This window comes from Nerophis lumbriciformis, linkage group LG35, assembly GCF_033978685.3.
Source record: "Nerophis lumbriciformis linkage group LG35, RoL_Nlum_v2.1, whole genome shotgun sequence".
Taxonomy (NCBI): Eukaryota; Metazoa; Chordata; class Actinopteri; order Syngnathiformes; family Syngnathidae; genus Nerophis; species Nerophis lumbriciformis.
In genome coordinates, this window is record NC_084582.2 from 13,861,486 (window position 1) to 13,883,156 (window position 21,671).

The 21,671-nt window shown below is 39.1% G+C and overlaps 1 protein-coding gene across 2 annotated transcripts in view; it reads left to right on the forward strand.

Annotated features, from left to right (window-relative positions):
- The window catches only part of cyfip2 (cytoplasmic FMR1 interacting protein 2), a 51,550-nt gene that overhangs the window by 22,591 nt on the left and 7,288 nt on the right, over nt 1-21,671 (forward strand). For both annotated transcript variants that reach the window (XM_061928048.2, XM_061928049.2), the window contains exons 4-24: nt 2,370-2,447; nt 3,142-3,243; nt 3,946-4,127; nt 4,214-4,310; nt 7,135-7,263; nt 7,358-7,462; nt 7,545-7,633; nt 7,739-7,976; nt 8,821-8,973; nt 9,132-9,271; nt 10,304-10,451; nt 11,743-11,896; nt 14,022-14,178; nt 14,265-14,361; nt 14,434-14,510; nt 15,995-16,103; nt 16,193-16,312; nt 16,399-16,598; nt 17,708-17,795; nt 17,911-18,054; nt 18,143-18,233. In XM_061928048.2, coding sequence (XP_061784032.1) covers nt 2,370-2,447; nt 3,142-3,243; nt 3,946-4,127; nt 4,214-4,310; nt 7,135-7,263; nt 7,358-7,462; nt 7,545-7,633; nt 7,739-7,976; nt 8,821-8,973; nt 9,132-9,271; nt 10,304-10,451; nt 11,743-11,896; nt 14,022-14,178; nt 14,265-14,361; nt 14,434-14,510; nt 15,995-16,103; nt 16,193-16,312; nt 16,399-16,598; nt 17,708-17,795; nt 17,911-18,054; nt 18,143-18,233 — 2,698 coding nt within the window. The remainder of the gene's footprint in view (nt 1-2,369; nt 2,448-3,141; nt 3,244-3,945; nt 4,128-4,213; nt 4,311-7,134; nt 7,264-7,357; nt 7,463-7,544; nt 7,634-7,738; nt 7,977-8,820; nt 8,974-9,131; nt 9,272-10,303; nt 10,452-11,742; nt 11,897-14,021; nt 14,179-14,264; nt 14,362-14,433; nt 14,511-15,994; nt 16,104-16,192; nt 16,313-16,398; nt 16,599-17,707; nt 17,796-17,910; nt 18,055-18,142; nt 18,234-21,671) is intronic.

Below are 21,671 nucleotides of genomic sequence, written 5' to 3' on the forward strand. Positions count from 1 at the left end.
TCCAACTTTGAATAATCAAAAAATTGTCAATATTTCTAAACTTCCCGAGCTCAACTTCCCGTGGTAAATTTCCAGAAATTTACCGGAAAACTTTCCACCCCTTTGCAACCCTAGTTAGGAGTTTAGCCCAATATTACCATATATAAGGTAGTGGAGATCATCTCATTCAATAGATGGGAACTAATTAGCTTTGCGGACACAACAGCAATCAAATCAAATCAAATCAACTTTATCAATGATTCTGTGAGCTGAAAGAGATCAGCATGAATTTGTATAACATTTGAGAAGCAACCATTTGACGAGCCATCCAAAAAAACGTGAGGGTCCAAATTTACTCCCAATTTTGGGCATCCCTGATAGAGGAAGTAAAGGTTGTGACAAGGTTTCAGTAGGTGAACCCGCAGAAGGATCATCACTGTTGGCAGAGGGGAGCAGTTAGGTTGGCCTCCTGCCATAACCGTCAGGCTGAGGAGTCGCGTCCAGAAATCCCCTGCGTCCTCCATCTAATAGAGGGGGTTCAATGTCTTGACGATTTGATTGCAAGGTTGATAGTTGAATCAGACGTCTCTGAATCGAATAATCGACTATTCTAAGACAACAACGATAATTAGTCGGCAAGTGTTCCAGCGTCGATAAAACGCAATGTGCATACTTCAAGCGCATTCATGCTTTTTGTCGTTTTCAGCAGCTACGCGCGTTTGTACCATAGCGGAATGAAAAGAAGGGGGTGAATTATCTTATCCTCATTAAGTGTCTTTGACTCTTTGTGCGGCAAGGTGGGACCGCTGGCCCACTAGCATAACACTGTGCAACCAGTTAGCATCCATCCATCCATCCATTTTCTACCGCTTATTCCCTTCGGGGTCGCGGGGGGCGCTGGAGCCTATCTCAGCTACAATCGGGCGGAAGCATGTACCAGCTAATATGGACAAAATGATCACAAAAACAAATGCCACCGCACCAATGTGGGAATATTTCAGTTCAAACCATTGGAACAAGATGAGCCTATCAACACCAAGGATCCAGTTTGCCTAATGTGCGCTTATACAACAAACCAGCACGCCCACTTGAAACACAACACTTCTACTGCAACAGTGCAAAATAGTGTGCGCTCACAGAAAGTGTGGTTAAATACATCTCCAAAGACGTGCTGCCATTTAATACTGTTATAAAACTAGCATTTCGAAAAACGCTGCAAATCTTTGAAAGACATTTGTCGTTCTGTCATGTCATGTCAGTGTTTCTTGTTCCGAATCTATTAGACCAAAGTTTTTTTGCATATGACGTGTTATTACATCTGCTTATACTGTAGTGTTTATATTGTTACTCTGCACTTTTGTTTAAAAAGGTCCTAACTTGATCGTCAGGTAAGTAATGTACAACTAACTGTACCTATGCCTACATGTTCAATATTGAAGTGCAAGTTTGTTTGTTTATACTTTATTTAGCCATTTTATTTATTGTTTTAGTTGTGTATATTTGAGCCCCGCCCCTTAACATCTTTTATTGCTTTTGGTTGTGATTTGAATTCAAGTGCAACATTTTGCTAAAAGACATTTTATTGTTGTGTGTTTTATTTAACTTGGAGATTTAAATGTTTTCATTCCAATTACAATGTTAAAATATACAAGAAATACAAGTTTATTGCATTTGAAAGGATATACATGCATTATTATTATGTACCGTATTTTTCGGAATAAGTCGCATCGGCCGAAAATGCATAATAAAGAAGGAAAAAAACATATATAAGTCGCACTGGAGTATAAATCGCATTTTTGGGGGAAATTTATTTGATAAAACCCAACACCAAGAATAGACATTTGAAAGGCAATTTAAAATAAATAAAGAATAGTGAACAACAGGCTGAATAAGTGTACGTTATATGACACATAAATAACCAACTGAGAACGTGCCTGGTATGTTAACGTAACATATTATGGTAAGAGTCATTCAAATAACTATAACATATAGAACATGCTATACGTTTACCAAACAATCTGTCAATCCTAATCGCTAAATCCCATGAAATCTTATACGTCTAGTCTCTTACGTGAATGAGCTAAATAATATTATTTGATATTTTACGGTAATATGTTAATAATTTCACACATAAGTCGCTCCTGAGTATAAGTCGCACCCCCGGCCAAACTATGAAAAAAACTGCGACTTATAGTCCGAAAAATACGGTATTATTACATCAATGGTTAATTTAGTCTCATAAAAATAATGGCAACGATATAGTTTATCGGCAATAATTTGAAAGGTTATACATTGTCAAGCAAAATTTGTTATCGGCCGAGGCCTACTAAAAAGTATTTTTTTTAAATACATGAATAAGGTATTTAGCATCATTTGTTTATTTTGTGCAGAATGAAATGCTGGAGGAAGGACACGAGTATGCTGTGATGCTTTACACTTGGAGAAGCTGCTCGAGAGCTATTCCGCAGGTAACAAACTCACACACAAATAACCATTGATAGACCTAAACCAGGGCTATATGACTGGCACCTCAGGTTCAGTCCAAAGACAGAGACTCTTAACATTTTTGCAGCAAATTAAATCTATTAAAACCACTGTGCGCTCCTGTTGTAGAGAGGAACTTGGACTAGTGTAAATTTGTAAAAAATAAATAAATAAATAACAAAACCCTATGACCACTGTCCACTGCAAAATACACATTTATTTAGCAAAACAGGGCTATTTTCTCCCGAAATGTGTAACTCTGAAAAAAGCAATAGACAAAAAACAAATGTCCACTACAGAGAATGCTGGTTCTCAAATTAAGAATAATAGTGAAGGGAGAAGTCCAACTCGTAGCTTTTTTTAAATGTGACCTTGAGAACAATTTAGTTGAATAGCCGTGACCTAAAAGGGCTGTGTCGGTTTTATCATGTCATGTTCAACCCACAAGTTCCTCTGTGAACCGAGAAGGAGTGAACACAGAGAAACCTCAAGAAGCATTTGAAGAAAGCACAGAGTACAGTAGACATATGTCAATTTCATTAACACATTTCATCATTTTATCATTTTTGATATTCATTCTGTTGTATTTGAATGTGCCAAACCTAGTCAGGTTGTTGCCCACAATGAATTATCAGTACAATGGCAACGTGTGTGACGGTGCCCTCTTGTGTTGATTAGGTGAAATGCAACGAGCAGCCCAACAGAGTTGAGATCTATGAAAAAACAGTGGAGGTGTTGGAGCCTGAAGTCACCAAGCTCATGAAGTTCATGTACTTTCAGGTAAGACATGCAAGCTTTATAATGAAAATGTTGTAACAATAGAAGAGGTTGTATATTTACAATAAGTGGTCTACTGTATATGTTAGGACTGGGTGGTATACTGATATTACAGTTAATACCGGTATTATTTTTAAAGAGATATATATTTGAGACAACCGTAATATTTGAATATTTTAAAGTGTTTTTGTTATGGCCGTTTGCCCAGCAGGCACTGTAGCTGAGGAAGGGTCTGGCGCATGTCTGGAGTTGCTACTGTGCATTGACCCCCCGCCACAGCCGACGTGCCTGCACCACAGCTCCAGCGGCTGGTGGGGGCGTGCAGTGGCTTCTCTTTACTGACATGAAGTAATGCAAGCCGGTGAAATTATTTAATAAAACAGCCTTAGGATAGGCTGATTGGCTTATACTATGGCAAGCCCGAAAGGGAAAGTGATAGAAAATGTAATAATGGATGGTTGGTTTAAGTAGAGAGTATCTGTAATTATTCACTTTTAAGTAATTATCAGAGCACTGGTAGTAACATTAATGTGGTGTTGAGTTTAAACTAAACATTTTGCATGTTTTGTTTAAAATACCGATATATATCGTGTATTGCGATTCGGCGTAAAAGTACCGGAATATCAGTTTTGGTCCATATCCATATCGTCCAGCACTAGTATATGTGTATGGCTGTTTATGTTTGTATGTATTTCCCTTTTACAGCGGAAAGCCATTGAACGTTTCTGCAGTGAAGTCAAGCGCCTGTGCCATGCCGAGAGAAGGAAAGATTTTGTGTCCGAGGCCTATCTGCTCACTCTGGGCAAATTTATCAACATGTTTGCTGTCCTGGATGAACTGAAAAACATGAAGTGTAGCGTCAAGAATGATCACTCTGCTTACAAAAGGTAGAGTGCCATCAATAAATGCAACTTTTTTCTTGAACTACTATTTGGTCCACAGCCTAAAACGTTGTGGATCTGTCTGTCTCAAGGGCTGCCCAGTTTCTGAGGAAGATGGCTGACCCTCAGTCAATTCAGGAGTCTCAGAATCTCTCCATGTTCTTAGCCAACCACAACAGGATCACTCAGGTTTGTTTAGCTCCAGGTTTAAGTTTGTGGGTATTAATGCAGCACTAAGTAACGTTTCAAACTTAATAAAATATTTTCATTACTTTTGGGATGACACATGGACTTACAACTAGTTGAAGGACACCTCTGTCATGGCCTGAGGGCTGAATCGCTTTTACTGGCACTTAGCAACTTTGAGGAGGGGGGCAGGAACCCTACACACAAAAAAAACTACAAATGTGCTGACTTGCTTTACAGCATACGTAACTCCCCCTTATCCCATTCGCTAAAAAGACAGAAGTTGACGCGATCGCCCACGTGCAATTACTGCTATCATGGTAGAAGCTGTAAAACAACCAAAGAAACGGAAAGTTTTGTCTGAGGAGACAAAAAAAGAAAAACAGCTTACCCGGATAAAAGGGGAGTCGGGATCAACATTGCTCCAGCTTTCACTCGCCTGGGTGAGCTCAAAGGCGAGGAATTTCAGACCGATGCTGCCTCTGCTGTGTTCCTGCTAGACCAGTAAGTGACGTTCGCTGCTCAAATCAAAATGATAATGCTAATGTTAGCTATCGGAAATGATTTAAATAATAATACATAGCCACCAGGCTGATAGTTACCCGAATGCAGCTGAGATAGGCTCCAGCGACACCCCGCAAGCCCGAAAGGGACAAGCGGTAGAAAATGGATGGATGGATAGCCACCAGGGTGATAGTTACACTGCTACTTCCTCCGAAAAAAATCTCACGCCGGTCTTTCTTAGCTTCAGACCTGCATCTGCCCGATACATTCTTGGTAGTAGCATCATATTTGTAGCGCAATCCAAGATCATTTATTGATAGTGTCTGCTATTTAACATCAGCATCGCCATTAAAGACGTAATATTTGTGCCAATATTAATGCGGACATCATGTCAGTAAGACGCAACATGCGCCAGTCCGCTTTTTTATTCGGAAACTGAACACAGCGGTATAGCTCGGTTGGTAGAGCGGCCGTGCCAGCAACTTGAGGGTTGCAGGTTCGATCCCCGCTTCCGCCATCCTAGTCACTGCCGTTGTGTCCTTGGGCAAGACACTTTACCCACCTGCTCCCAGTGCCACCCACACTGGTATAAATGTAAGTTAGATATTGGGTTTCACAATGTAAAGCGCTTTGAGTCACTTGAGAAAAAGCGCTATGTAAATGTAATTCACTTTACTTCACTTGATAACTAAAAAAGTGACTTTGGATAATGTCACATTTTGTGCTGTTATCTGCGTTGAAATCTTTTTGTTTATTTTCTATTGTCTTTATTCACTTCACTCATTGTGTGATTGCAAAAGAGCATTCACGCATATAGTAGTGATGTGAAGTGAAGTATATATAGCGCTTTTCTCTAGTGACTCAAAGCGCTTTACATAGTGAAACCCAATATCTAAATTACATTTAAACCAGTGTGGGTGGCACTGGGAGCAGGGGGGTCAAGTGTCTGGCCCAAGGACACAACAGCAGTGACTAGGATGGCGGAAGCGGGGATCGAACCTGGAACCCTCAAGTTGCTGGCACGGCCACTCTACCAACCGAGCTATACCGCCCCACAGTACAGTATTTCTAATTATTATTCCGCCATTTTTTCGTCTCCCTTTCCTTCCCACAATTTTGATTTAAACATTTCCACTTTCAAAATTTTCAGCTCAAGCATGAAAGGCGTGATTCCCAAAAAAATCTAATTTTCAGGAATTCCACATCTTCCAGAACATTTTTTTTCCCATCTGTAATGAATCGACATATATTCGAAAATCCATATTTTTCACATTTCTCTACCAAATCAAACCATTACACTCATCAAACAATTTTTCAAAAATCCAAAAATGTTCGTATTTCCCAGGATTTTTTTTCCCAATAAAAAGGAATGGGTAATTTTTCAAACGTCAACATTTCTTACATTTCTCTATTGAATAAAACTGTCAATTTCATAAGTAGACACCTCACGTAAGTCATATATTTCGGTAGTTGGCGCATATTTACTGTTAGCATGTTATATTAGCATGCTAACATTTTTAGTAGATTTTACAGGTAGTCACCTCAGAGTCACATTTTGTTTCTTGACCCATGCTAATGTTAGCATTCTAGCCTTTTAGCTGATTATGCCAGTTTGCACCTCAAAGACATATTTTGGTAATTGACGCATGCTAACTTTAGCCTGCTAGCTTTTTTTTTTAAGCTCATTTCATTGATATGCGCCTATTAGTCTTCCAGCTATTATATTATACTACTTTTACTGTCTGGCGAGTAGGGGTGTTTAAAAAGTCAATTCACATTCGAATTGTGATTCTTATTCATTCTGATTTTAAGTCGATTTAAAACTTTCAAAAATCAACTAAAAAATATAGATATATTATTTTTATTTTCTATTTTATTAAGGAAACCTTTTCAAAAAGATGTTTTCAAGCCATATGTCAGCAGCAACCAAAAGGAGGTATTGTAACCTGTAACCTGTTATCAAAAAGTTTTATTATGATTATTATATCAAATAATACATTGCAAGAATCAGTTTGAAATGTGTATCAATTCCGAATCGAATCTTCACCTCAGACTCGGATCGAATCCCGAAGTGCCCAAACATTCCCACCTCTACAGGTCAGCATGCTAGTTGTTAGCGTTTCAGTTTGGATTTTCAGCATTTGTATTTTGGAGTTTGTCATACACCATTGCTTTCTTTAGTCCTCCAAGTAAGGTAGGGGTTGTAGTGAAAAACAATATTCTTCAAATAATCTTAAAATAAAATTTTCTGTTGGTTAGAGAAAAAATAAAGTGATTTTCATTATTGGTGAACTAATCTCAGTGTTGTGTTGTTTATGTGCAGTGCCTGCATCAACAACTGGAGGTGATTCCCGGTTATGAGGAACTTTTGGCAGATATTGTCAACATTTGTGTAGATTATTACGAGAACAAGATGTATTTGACTCCAAGTGAGAAACACATGCTGCTCAAGGTATACATACGTAATGCTGTTCTACTTGATGTCGGCAGTCAAATGCTTTATTCTGTCTTTTGTGTGGTAAAATAACATCTACTGTATGTGTAAGGTGATGGGCTTTGGTCTGTACCTTATGGATGGAAATGTGAGTAATATTTACAAACTGGATGCCAAAAAGAGAATCAACCTGAGCAAGATTGACAAGTTCTTTAAAGTAAGGCCCTAATCTTTTTAGTACACACATATTAGTCCTACGTTTAAGGGAATGACAAGTTTTTCATTTATGTGCTTCACAGCTTCAAGTTGTGCCACTCTTTGGAGACATGCAGATAGAGCTGTCCCGTTACATTGAGACAAGTGCTCACTACGAAGAAAACAAATCCAAGTAAAAAAACGCATTAATACATTAGTAGTAGAGTGACAGCTTCCCATCCTTCTTGGACATCATCATCAACAACTGAACCCTCTCTCTTCTCTACTATTCACCCAGGTGGACGTGCACCCAGAGCAGTATCTCCCCACAGTACAACCTCTGTGAGCAGATGGTGCAGATCAGGGAAGACCACATCAGATTCATCTCTGAACTGGCGCGATATAGCAACAGTGAAGTGGTGACGGGCTCGGGTTTGGACAGCCAAAAGTCAGATGAGGAATACAGAGAGCTTTTTGATCTGTCGCTGAGGGGTCTACAGTTGTTGTCCAAGTGGAGCACACATGTCATGGAAGTTGTAAGTACCACTTTCTGGATAGTCTAGGAAAACTTTGTGAGTTTCACTCGCCACAACTTTAGGTGGACATGCTCAATCTAATGAGATTTACAGTATTTAAACGACTGTATGAAGTCTGTCTTTATAAGGGTAATAATTTACACAATTTACATATATTTTTTCTAATTATTATTTGGCCCTATTATTCCTCTGTCTTCTTTCACCTTTTTCATCTGATTCAAGCCACTCTGCTTTCAAAATGTTGAGCTTATTCATTTCATGACAGGCGTGATATCATTTTTATTTTCCAAAAATGTAAATTTGTTTAGGAATTTAACATTTTCCAGGACATTTTTTGCCAATTGAAATAAATGTTAATGTTAATCAGTTGCTAGCATGCTAACACTATCATGGATTTGTTTAGCTATTTTTGCAGGTGTACACCTCAGAGTTTATATTTTTACACTTGGCGCATGCTAATGTTAGCATGCTAGCTTCTTTTTTTTATTTGTCACTTGATGCATGCTAACTGTTCGCATTCTAACTTGCTACTAATAGCATGCTAACTTTTGTAGCTAATTTTGCATATATATACACCAATATTTTGTTAACAGACGCTATCTGGCTAGCGTGTTGACTGTTAGCATTTCAGTTAAGGTTAGGCTTTTCAGTATTCAAACTCAATTTTTCCCGAAATTGCATTTTTCATGTTTAATGTTAAGTGTTCTGAAAGTAACAAAGAATCTCCCCTACGACCAATCCCAGTTTAAGTATACTGTACAGTTTAACCCTTCAAGTCAGAGTCTAAGTCTTTTGTCTGACAACAGCTCTTGCAGTCCTGCATATCTTTGTTTGATTCTTTCAGTACTCATGGAAGCTGGTCCATCCCACAGATAAGTTCTGTAATAAGGATTGTCCAGGCACAGCAGAGGAGTATGAACGAGCCACGCGATACAATTACACCAGTGAGGAAAAATTTGCCCTGGTGGAAGTGATTGCCATGATCAAAGGGCTTCAGGTATGAAAGAACACTAAAGGTATTGATTATTATGGTAATTTTTATAGTTTGTGTAGCTTTTCACAAGTGTAATAAAACTGTGTGTTATTGTCTATCAAATGTGTTTTACCTAATACAGATGTCCAACGTTCAGTTTTCATGCTTATAATGTTGTGCAGGTTCTGATGGGCCGAATGGAGTCCGTTTTTAATCAGGCCATCAGGAATACCATTTACGCTGCACTGCAGGACTTTGCCCAGATGACCCTCAGGGAGCCTCTGCGACAGGCTGTGCGCAAGAAGAAGAATGTCCTTATTAGGTAGACATTGATAATCAGATCTGATATAATAGAATATAGCCTTATTGTCTGTTTCTACATGAAAAACAGAAAATTGTCTTTGACACGGCTTCGATCACAAAATTAAAATCACATTTACATACAGTAATAGGTATACAAAAGAGGGGGAAAATGACCGTAAAGGGGGATTTGAGAAGCAGAATCAGAAGTACTTTATTAATCCCCGAGGGGAAATTAAGATTTTCAGCACAATCCCATTCAAGAGCAGACAAACATTACAGGGAGACAGAACAGGATTGCTGACGGGTCCGCCAACTTCCGGCGCCCCTTACAAAAAAGATGAGAAACAGGTAAACGCTGGGGGGGGGGTTGAGAAAAAACAATATTGAGTCTAAGCCTGGGCACCTGAGAGGTGGTCCAGACTGAGGCCAAAGGAAAAAAAAAACGCATAGCCATAGCACACATAAACATGGGAAACATCAAAGAACACAAAGGACATTAAAGACATTAAAAGAGCAGAGCTGATTGAACCAGCTGCCACCCCAGCAGGACCCTTTCTACATACAGCTGCAAAAGTAAAACAACAAAAAAATAATTAACCAATAATATATATTGCGCACACACGATTGCACCATGCATAGACAAGCAACCAAACAAAAACATAATTTCAACACCCATATACATTTTTCTTTTAGTTTTTCGTGTTGTTTAGAACAGTTATTGCAGAGAGGGATGAATGATTTCTTGTAAATGTTTTTCCTGGCCAGTGGGGTTGTGTATTGTCTGCCTGAAGGAGTGATGCAGGGGGTCGGCGGGGTCCTCAGTTACTGTATGAGGATGGCCTCCTTTCCCACTGAGCGCCTATGCAGTTCAGTCAGAGAAAATTGAGCTGTTTTTGTTATTTTCCTGGCCTAATTTATTATACAGGAGAGTTTTGTTTTGGCGGTGACTGTGAGGAAGTTGAACCAGGATGAGATGTTATAGATTAATATAGATATGTCACTTTTATGTGATGTTGTTTTGTGTAGATGGATAATCCCTTTTTTTCTACAGTGTTCTGCAGGCCATTCGAAAGACCGTCTGTGACTGGGAAGGGGCGAGGGAACCTCCAAATGACCCTTGTCTGAGGGGGGAAAAGGACCCGAAAGGGGGATTTGATATCAAGGTTCCTCGGAGAGCTGTGGGACCATCGAGTACACAGGTACAATCTTGCAGAAAGACGCATAGTTCACTTACTTACATCCTCACAAATCTGAACAAAAAGGCAAATTAGAAAAAAAAAATATTTAGCTGACTGGTACAAGTGGAATGGTTACAAAATTCACAGTTAAGATCTTATCACGGTTTGTGGTCACGATTTCGGTTCAGTGTTCACCGGTGGTTTCTTTACATTTCAAAACAACATTTCACAATAATCTGCCACTACCTTATTTATTTGATGAATTCTATGCATAGTCATGACATTTGGTGTTTGCAATCCAGTAGATCTCATTCCATGCACTTTTGGCTTGATACTTGGCAATGTTTAGGGTAAGGTTCTGTGCTGTTAACTCTTAGGATAATATCAATATTTATAATGGGTTGAATTCATATACCTAATGCTTTTTGAAACACTCCACACACTTTACAGTGAGAACTGAGCATCCATCAGTCATTCTCTCTACATTCTCACATTGGTGGTGTTAAACTACATTCGTAGCCACAGCTGCCCTGGGGTAGACTGACGGAAAAAACACCACCAAACATTCATTCATATTCATAAACCAATGTGAGTGGCTCTTGGAGCAAGGAGGGTGATCAGTGTTTTGCCCAAGGACACAACAGCAGTGACTGGAATGGCGGAAGCTCATTTTGTACCAGGAACACTCGTGTTTCTGGATGACCACTCTACCATCAGAGCCATTTCGGATTGCAGGTGTTCATCTGCGAGACGACTCTCTTGCGTTGATTATAAAGATAATGTAAATGTACACATTATTGCACATCTAATGTATCACTATATAAATGAGCAGAGATTTTATGTGCCAGTCATCTGTGGTTGTTTTTTTTCTGGTGCGCATAATAGCCAGTGACTGTGTTTTTATGTGAACAGACTTTTTTCTTTTAATCTACTTGCATAGATGTGTTTGGATGAAATGTGTACTCTAAAATAAATACCCGTTTTCGTTAATTCATATACTGTAATTGTAAGAGTAATTGAATGTGTCCTAACTGGTGATATGATGAGCATTGGTAAGACAAGAGAAATTGGCATTTTAAGTGAGACAGTTTGAGCCAAGATCTCCTGACTGCGTGGCCAACATGTTAACAACTAGGCCACTGTGCAGTCATTATGTCTATTACTATACATAGCTGTAGTTTGCAGTTGTGTAGAACTGCTTTACTGCTATATAGTAGCTTATTGGATCTTATTATACGTGTGTATGTTACTTGTGCAGTGTTATGTGGGGTTTCCTTCTTCTTCATGGATTCTCCTTTGTGTTCCCCCGCAGCTGTACATGGTGCGCACCATGCTTGAGTCATTGATTGCAGACAAGAGTGGCTCTAAAAAGACTCTGCGCAGCAGCCTGGATGGACCCATTGTGGTGGCCATAGAGGACTTCCACAAACAATCCTTCTTCTTCACACACTTGCTCAACTTCAGCGGTGAGAAAAAGTGAAAAAGCTCATTGACAAATGCAGTGGGTGCTTTTAATCAACTAAATACAAATTTAGGCGTGAGACTAAGTAGTAGAAGATTGTGTTGAATTTTATTTCTTCCTTTTTGCTTCCTACTGGTCTGTTGGTGTTGTGTTCCAATACCATTGCCTGTGTAGTTTCATAATCGATCAATCAAAGTTTACTTATACAGCCCTTAATCACAAATGTCTCAAAGGGCTGCACAAGACACAACGACATCCTCGGCTCAGATCCCACATCTAATAATGAAAGTATATTTTTTTCAACACGATTTAAACTTCAAAACAAGACTAAAATGTGTACAGCTGTCTTAACTGGGACTAAAGCCTGGTGTAAACTCTTGCGTCGCATAGCTTGAGTAGGCGATGTCGTGGTCCTCCCTCCCCCTGCGTAGCCTCCCGTGTAGCCTACGTGCACCTCCCAAAAATCCTAGGTTTGCGTCCCCCGCGACACAGAACGCAGAGCTGTGATTGGTCAGTTTTTGCCGAGGTGGGTCCCTGAACACAGGCGAGCAGACTTTTTGCTTGAAATGCACAAATTACTGTATAAAATAAGAGTGATTAAACAATTGCATGACAACTGATAATGTGTATTTAATATCTTGGTACGCTGTAAAAATATATTACTGTATGTGTTGTTTTTCAACGTGTTGTGTTGTTGTTGCGCCCAGAAGAAGTCACAAAGTACGACACTCTTTTAAACTTTTATTGTCAATCTTGTGCTAAAAACAGGTTCAAGTCCGACACATATTCTTTCTCGTCCCCACACGTCTTTTTCTCTCACACTCAACACTTCTCATTCTACATCAATAATCTTTTAGGCACAGTATTCTTAGAAACATTTTCAAACTCTGAACATAACTATACCATCGTTTTTTAACAGTTTTGTTTATTTACAATTACATGTACGGTACTCTCTTGTCCCATGTCCCGAATGGCCGAATAATGTTGCAGATAATACCAGCGTCCTCTGTTGCGAGTCGTTCAGAAGTTGCACAGTCCATCTTCATGAAAGTATTTTCTTCGGGTTTATAAGTAAGACGTCCATTAAAAGTAAACCAATGATTGTGAATGATTAGTTCCAGTGTCAACACGGAACTACAGGGGTTAGTGCGTGTGTCTCACAATACGAAGGTGCTGGGTCTCGGGGTCTTTCTGTGTGGAGTTTGCATGTTCTCCCCGTGACTGCGTGGGTTCCCACCAGGTACTCCGGCTTCCTCCCACCTCCAAAGACATGCACCTGGGGATAGGTTGATTGGCAACACTAAATTGCCCTTAGTGTGTGAATGTGAAGGTTGTCTGTCTATCTGTATTGGCCCTGCGATGAGGTGGAGACTTGTCAAATGCAGATATTTTTCTTATGCCTTCTGATCCCTCTCTCTCTCTCTATGTCCACTACTTGCTGTAAATATCCTACCAAGTCAGACCTACACTGTTTCAATATCCATTTCTCTGTTCTCAATTGTTGATGACTGATGATAACAACCAAACCTAACCCCCCAACCCCCTCCACACCCCGAATTGTAAATAATGTAAATAATTCAATGTATACACCCTGATGATTATCTTGTGTGATGACTGTATTATGATGATAGTATATATGATAGTATATATCTGTATCATGAATCAATTTAAGTGGACTTAAACAAGTTGAAAAACGTATTCAGGTGTTACCATTTAGTGGTCAATTGTACGGAATATGTACTTCACTGTGCAACCTACTAATAAAAGTCTCAATCAATCAATCAGTCCAGGGTGTACCCCGCATTCCACCCGAGTGCAGCTGGGATAGGCAACCCCGAGAGGGACAAGCGGTACAAAATGGATGGATGGATGGATGGATAGTTCTAGTGTAGACAACAATGTTGATGTTGTGGTTTAGTGGTTGATGTCACTCGGCACAGGAAGTAAACAAACAGTATCTAGTCAACAACAGCTGCAGTTGCACCTTCTGGAGACACTGCCTCCTACTATTTTGGAAGAGAATTACAAGTCTAGCACCACCCCACCACGGAAGAACTATAAATCAAACAAGATGCCATCGGGGGGGTCTATTCCAGCCTTAATGCTCTTTTGTGTCCTTCAATGTCCAGAGGCCCTGCAGCAGTGCTGTGATCTATCCCAACTGTGGTTTAGAGAGTTCTTTCTTGAGCTGACCATGGGACGCAGAATCCAGTTCCCTATTGAGATGTCCATGCCTTGGATCCTTACTGACCACATTCTAGAGACCAAGGAGCCTTCGATGATGGAGTGAGACTGACCTTCCTTTGACAAGTTAAATTATGTATCAGCAGAGTGCTCTTCAGTATGTTTATTTGCATTGCTGCCTCTCCTAGGTATGTGCTGTATCCTCTGGACTTGTACAATGACAGCGGCTACTATGCTCTTACTAAGTTCAAGAAGCAGTTCCTTTATGATGAAATTGAAGCTGAGGTAAATTATAACGGTTACATGCCAACCGTTTTTTTTATATTCTTAGACTTACTATTTTTTCTGTGTTTGCAGGTAAACCTTTGTTTCGATCAGTTTGTCTACAAGTTGGCTGATCAAATATTTGCTTACTACAAAGCAATGGCTGGAAGGTAGGAGAAGTGAATTACTCCTTGTAGGTTAGTAGTTAGTGATACATTGCAATGCATGGATTAGTGGTTTTCAACTGATTTGACTGCAGGACCCGTTATCAGTGTGGAGCTAATACAAACTCCAAATAGAGTTTGTCCTAAATTATATATATTTTTAAGTTCAATATTGTAAACTATTGTTTCATGCTCCAATCAAAAAAATAACTGCAAAAACTACCTCTGCCTTTAATTGGACCCTTTTTTCTTATTTAAACTCCTGAAATTAAATCACTTTTGCACAATATTTTAAAGGGGCTGTTTGGAATTTGCTCAGTTACATTTTTCTAAGCAAAAAAATATAACAAGAACACCATTGGCTAGTTTGTGTTATCATTAATGGTTTAACAAAACACATTTTGTGTTAAAAAGATCTATATTTTTCGCAACTACTAAGTTTGTGTAGTACATTTTTTTACTGACCCGAATAAAATGGTTGGTGTTTACGGCGGTATACGTACACGCAAAGAGCGCGTGCACATATACAAAACTTGTCCAAGAGCAGCAACGAACAATTTGCAGTCATGTTGTTGTTATGATGGAATGTACATTCAGTGACAGCTAACACTAATTATCCAAATCGCTATTATTAGCTAACACCCAAAACTAATGCGTGGGCATGTCTTACGTACAGTATGTACTTGGTTGCATCATTACGTCCTAGAAGCCTGAAGAGGGTGGGATATATTTTGTAAAATAAATCGGAAAGTTAGCGCCCTCTAGACATCTTTGTAAATGCTGCAAACAGCTCATTTAATTAATTGAGATACGCAAGTAATAACGGCTCGCAAGCAAACGACTCATAAGAGTCAAATAGCTCTAATTATTTACTTGAGTAACAATTGTTGAAGTGCACAAATTATTTGGGGTTTTTATTTTTTATTCTGCTCAAATTTATGAATAAACAGTCCTAAATAAAAAAATATCAAACATTTCATGTTTTATTTTGACCCTTCTTGAAGGCTTTTGGATCAGATAATGTTACAGGTTTAAATTTGTAAAATAACTCCTGTTAGCAAATGTATACCAATTGACAACTGTGATTTGATCAAAAATCCTTCAAAGGGTTGAATAACAAAAGCATGACATGTTTGGTATTTTTGTTTAGGGCTGCAGTTGTTGTAGAGACTCGAGAAAAAAAAAAAAAAATGTAAATGTTTTTATGTTGGAAAAAGGAAGGACATTTATGTCCTGTTTGGCTTTGGGGTATTTTCAAATAACTGCCAGTGCATCATACCCCTGTCAAATATTTGGCCATTTAAATGTTTTAATTTAACATGCAAAAACCCTCTTTGGAAAAATCATGTATTATGGAGTAACTAAAAATATGGCAAACATTTACTGAAAGGACACAAAAGTCGGCCTGTCTCTACCAGGCAAAGAACGGTGACCACGAGTCCTCCAGTTGAGAATCACTGTTCTAAATATTTTTGACATATGTTCCACAGCGTCCTACTAGATAAGCGCTTCCGTGCAGAGTGTAAAAACTATGGCGTGATTATACCATACCCTCCTTCAAACCGCTATGAGACGCTGCTCAAACAGAGACATGTACAGGTAATGAAAAAATATATTTTTTAGTTTCTGGTAGGAACCTTTTGTACACCCTCTAACTATACTTACGAACTGTCCCATCTGTCCTGCAGCTACTGGGTCGCTCCATTGACCTGAACCGCCTGATCACCCAGAGGATCTCAGCTGCCATGTACAAGTCTCTTGACCATGCCATCAGCCGCTTTGAAAGCGAGGATCTTACTTCCATTGTGGTAAAGTCACACACCATTGCGATATCAGTAAATATATGCCTTCAATTCACACTTTAAAGTCCACATTTTGCAATATTCTTGGTCAGGAGTTGGAATGGCTGCTGGAAATCAACAGACTCACCCACCGGCTTCTCTGCAAGCACATGACCCTTGACAGCTTTGATGCCATGTTTCGGGAGGCCAATCACAATGTCTCTGCTCCCTATGGACGAATTACACTGCATGTCTTTTGGGAGCTTAATTTTGATTTCCTCCCAAACTACTGCTACAACGGATCCACAAACCGGTTAGTGTTTGCTCCAAAATGTACCACAGTGGAACCTCGATTTACAAATTAAATGTGTTCTTGAAATTGAAAAGTTTGTATAGTGAAGCAAATTTCATCCATAAGAAACAATGTACATGTGAATAATGGGTTCTGGCTACAAGAAAAGTCCATATTTTATTGAAGGTTTGTACACTTTGAACACAGTATAAAATGCTATACACTACTATGTATCAAACAAACATAACAAGGGAGTGATAAATCAACTATCTATTTACCCAAACACCAACGACAAGCTCAACTGTTCTGTATGCGCTGCTCTGCTAATGCACATACACACAGAAGTCCCTTCAATGCTCTCACAAATGATCAGAATTCACAAAAATCCTTAGCTTTAACAACAATATTACTACAATAATAAACATTTAAAAAAGTAAATTCCACTTACATTGGCAAAAGAGGAGCTGATGAGAAAGGAGCAGACATAGGGGGAGAAGACAAAGGGCAGGCGGAGGGGCTGTGTGTGTTCTGTTGGAAGAGGTGCCTCTGAACAAAAGGTAGTCTTCTCCTCCTCTGTGATATACTGTCATATTTTCCCAGGAAAGTCCAGTCTCATCACAATTAAAACGTGCTGTAGTATGAAGCCTGCTTCTTCGATTCTTCTATATTTGCAAGCGCCATTAACGTACTCTTGTCTTTTTTTTTTTAATATCTATTGTCTTTCCATGCTGGTCTGTATTGTTTTTGGGACTCATATTGAGTTAGCAGAATGGACAAAACTTGTCAAAATGCGGAAAAAACACCAAAGGCACTCACTCTGATTATTGACTAGTAGTGTACTGTAATGTGCAGTAAGTGACGTGGAGGGCTGCGCCTTTCCAAAAATGCTGTGCACGGCAGCACAAAATGGCTGCAGGCGGGACACAAAATGAATGAATGAAGCGTTCGTACACAGACATGTGGTTTGCACACAGAGGCATATTTGGCTCGATATAAAAGTTTGTAAAACAAAAGGTTCACAAATAGAGGGCTTCATTAATCGAGTTTCCACTGTACTGTTAAGTTTCAACATTAGCATATTTTATTTTTAGTATACGCTTTTTTTTAACATGTACATGTTTTATTTTCAGCTTTGTACGCACAGCCATTCCCTTCACCCAGGAGCCTCAAAGAGACAAGCCAGCCAATGTGCAGCCTTACTACCTGTATGGGTCCAAGGTATGCTACCATCACTGACACACTTTACATTTAATTTCTAAAAGCTTGTTTGACAAGGTTGGAAAGGGTGTCACTAACACTGTTTTCCTTGTTTGTGTCCTCTTCCCCCTCTCAGCCTCTGAACATTGCCTATTCTCACATATACAGCTCCTACAGAAACTTTGTTGGCCCGCCTCATTTTAAGACAATTTGTCGTCTGCTCGGCTATCAAGGCATTGCCGTTGTGATGGAGGAGCTGCTAAAGATTGTCAAAAGCCTGGTATACATTGTCATCGCCTTTATTTTTATAGATCATCAAAGTCATTTTATGTTTCATCTTGGTGTTGTGTCCTCTTCTTGCATTCTAGTTACAGGGCACCATTCTGCAGTATGTAAAAACACTGATAGAAGTCATGCCCAAAATCTGCCGCCTACCCCGCCATGAGTATGGCTCCCCAGGTGAGCTTTTGTTACCCCTCTGTGACAGTGTCTTCCCTGTCATTGATTTGACAATGAAGACATTGTCACAGACAACTTTATATGAATTAGGGGTGTCCCAATACAACTTTTTCACTTCCAATACCTATACGGTGGAACCTCGATTTACAACTTTTCGATTTATGAACTTTTAGATCAACCCAAATATTCCTCTTTGTGCAAACCGTGTGTCTGTAAACAAACGCTTCATTTAGGCCCTTGCAGGCAAGAAAGCAGGGCAAAACATTGTTGGGGATGGGGAGCCTTCCACTTCACTTGCAGTGCAGGAGAAGTCACAACTCACCACTCCAGCGTGTGTGCCTTTTCTTAGTTTTTTCAGCTTTTGACAAGTTTTGTCCATTTTGCTAACTCAATAAGAGTCTCACAAACTTTGGGCCTTGAGTATTGGCCAATACCGATATTGATCTGATATGATATTAGCAAAAATCATACATACTTTTATTATTTTGTATTGTGGAATGTTAGAAAAGGTAGGTTTGAAAATTACTAGCATTGATTATTTACCATCTGGAATGGACTTATGCTGCCTTTAATTTAGTTTACGTGGAGTGGTAGATTTTGTGGCGGCACTTACAATAATTCATTAAATTGAAATCATGATGCAGCAAATTAACTGATGTGGACACATTTGTTACTGAATGCTTTCTAATACCGTACACATATACCTTGGATACTTTGTATTTTTAAGTAATATGCAACCATAATTATTTAATACTTTATCCACATTGACAATTATTGTGTTTTAGACTGCTATATTGTTCAACTCAGGGTCTAGCTTGTGTGGTATTGTGTGATTAGCTATTTTGTAGCTGCTTAGCTTCTAGTAGTCTATAGTTACCTAGTTCACCTTTTGGAAATGACTTCACTAAAACATAAAAAAGACCAACATTGTGTGCTTATTTGATTATATTTAGCTGTTAACTGTCTGTCCAGCTTTGCACAAGTAAATGTGTTGCAGGACTGCTTCTATTAAGAGTGTTTATAAAGGAGATTTGTTTTTGCAAGCTGATATAATCTGATACTTCATTTTTTTTGCTGGTAACGAATCGGTACAACCATATATTAAGAACCAAATTTACTGCAGTTGGGTGTGATTTTAATATTTGCCACATTAATTAAAATTATTAAAATTAAATGCATTGTATGTTACTAGTTACTGTCATTTGAAAGTATACACTGTACATGTTGTCCCTGAATTGTAATCTTATACAGTACAATTTCTGCATTACTTGTGAATGTTTTTTTGTTTTGTTTTGATTAGGTCTTGTCATCTTAAATTATAAAAATTTGCAATGAAATATTAACAATGCCAAAAGCAACATAAATAACATATGGAATTCAAGTTTATTGGTCTAGTTTCCATTGGACTTTTTGTACTTACCACAAAATGTACCAATAACTACAGTAGTTATTTCCGTATGCACAGATTAAAATAGAAAGTCAGTGGCAAACCTCAAGTATTTTGCAGATTTTCAGAAATAAAAAGATTACCATAAATGTTTACATTCATTGACAACAAAATGAAAAATGTCTACTCTATTTGTATTCTTGCTTAACTTTCTCTTGTACTGTTACCGAAAAGCTTTTTTTTTTAGTTTTACTTAGATTAAAAAATAATCTGTTTTTATCAAATAGTTTCTTATTTTGTTAATTGTTATTTGTATTAGCATCAATGTGTTCAATCCTGAACAAAACACAGTTGTGTCGTCTGGAAATATTACTAACTTTAAGTTATTTCTAACTTTACAAATGTTGTTTATATGAGATTGAACAATTTTAAGATTATTAACCAGCTTCCTTCTGACTCGCTACCTTACATTTTGACAGGAACTGTATGTTCAGATTAGACGTTTGTCAGATGGGATATCCCTGAAAGAAGGGTTAAGTAATCCTTTGATTACGGATGTTCTGTACCATGAGTTCTGACCGGATTTACTGCTTGAAGCTGACTACCAGCAGTTAATGATCCTCTCATCCTCTGATACAAGAGCCTCATGGCACTCTGAAACAATGTGGGTCAGGGCAGCCCAACAATTTACCTGACAATTTCTTGATTCCTTCTGGTATCTTTAGATTATCATTCGTAAGTGCTTACTTTGCCACATGGCTCATGTGTTTGAGAGTGGGTGGAAATAAAGTTTTCAAAGAAGTGTTGTTTTCTCAGAAATCCACATAATACAACAATGATGTTCTGTTATCCCCCTCTAAATTGATTTCCTATTGAAAACCTGATAATATTTCTCAGGATATCAAAATAGAATAATAAAAAAGCATCAATAAGCAACATCTGCAAACACATTCTAAGTTTAGTTCATTAACTAGTTCAATATACTGTACATAGTTCAACATACATACATTTTCTTTGCACAAACCTGGCTTCAGTGGATGTTTCAGGTCTTGCAACTGACACCCTCTGCCAGGCGACCCGGCCAGGGTTGATCAAGCCTGTGTCCAAGTGGCTTACAGCCTCCACTTGTCTCCCCTCTTCAGCCAGAGCCATCTTGGTGCCCTTTTTGTTGCCTCTATGTCTGATTGAATGGCTCTCCTCCTGATTTGACATGTGATGCCCAAAGTTCCATAGACATTGATAAAAGAACAGCAATTCCCCGACAGCCCACCTCAACCGGCCTGCTCCTGGTCTTCCACCCATTTCTGCTGCAGTCTTCGACAAGCTCCTCATATTTTGCCCTCTTCCTCTCTTGAGCCTTCTCCATCCTTTCCTCCCAGGGCACAGTCAACTCCAGCAACTGTTGCCTTGTGGCGCCTAAAATCCAAGATGATGTCTGGTCTCAAGGCACACTGGGTTATTACAAGATGGGACCGTAAACTGCTGATCCAAGTCAACTGACATCATCAGTCTTGGTCTGCTAACGCCCAAGTGGTTCTTGGGTTTGCGCTTTGGCTGCCTTGAGGAACTGGATAGTTCTGGTAGTGGTGTTGATGCTCCTGCTGGCTCCGATCCCCTTGCTAATGGCCTTAGTAATGGACTTGATTGAGGACCTGTCCTTGTCTCCAACGATAGCGGCCTTCGCTCAGAGCATTAGAACAGTTTTTCAGGATGTGCTTCAAGGTCCCAGTTTTGAAGCTGAGGGGACAAGCCGTTGTCTCCACCTTGTCACAAAAAAACAGGTTGGATGGGCTGGGTAGAACATCATAAACCCCCTGAATAAGGAACGTGATCCTTTTTGGAGATTCCATTTCCAGATGTCCTCCCAGGTGACATTTCCGTCCCATCACATTTTATAGACCTTCTAGGGAACTCCACTCTTGCACTACTCCCCACTCCCTCCACTTCTTTCAAGCTAGGTTTCTTCAGGTTGAAATCTGATGATGGTGTTTGGCTTTGGAAAAGTCGGACTAATTTTATTATGCGATTGAAAACTAGATCTCTCTACTGTT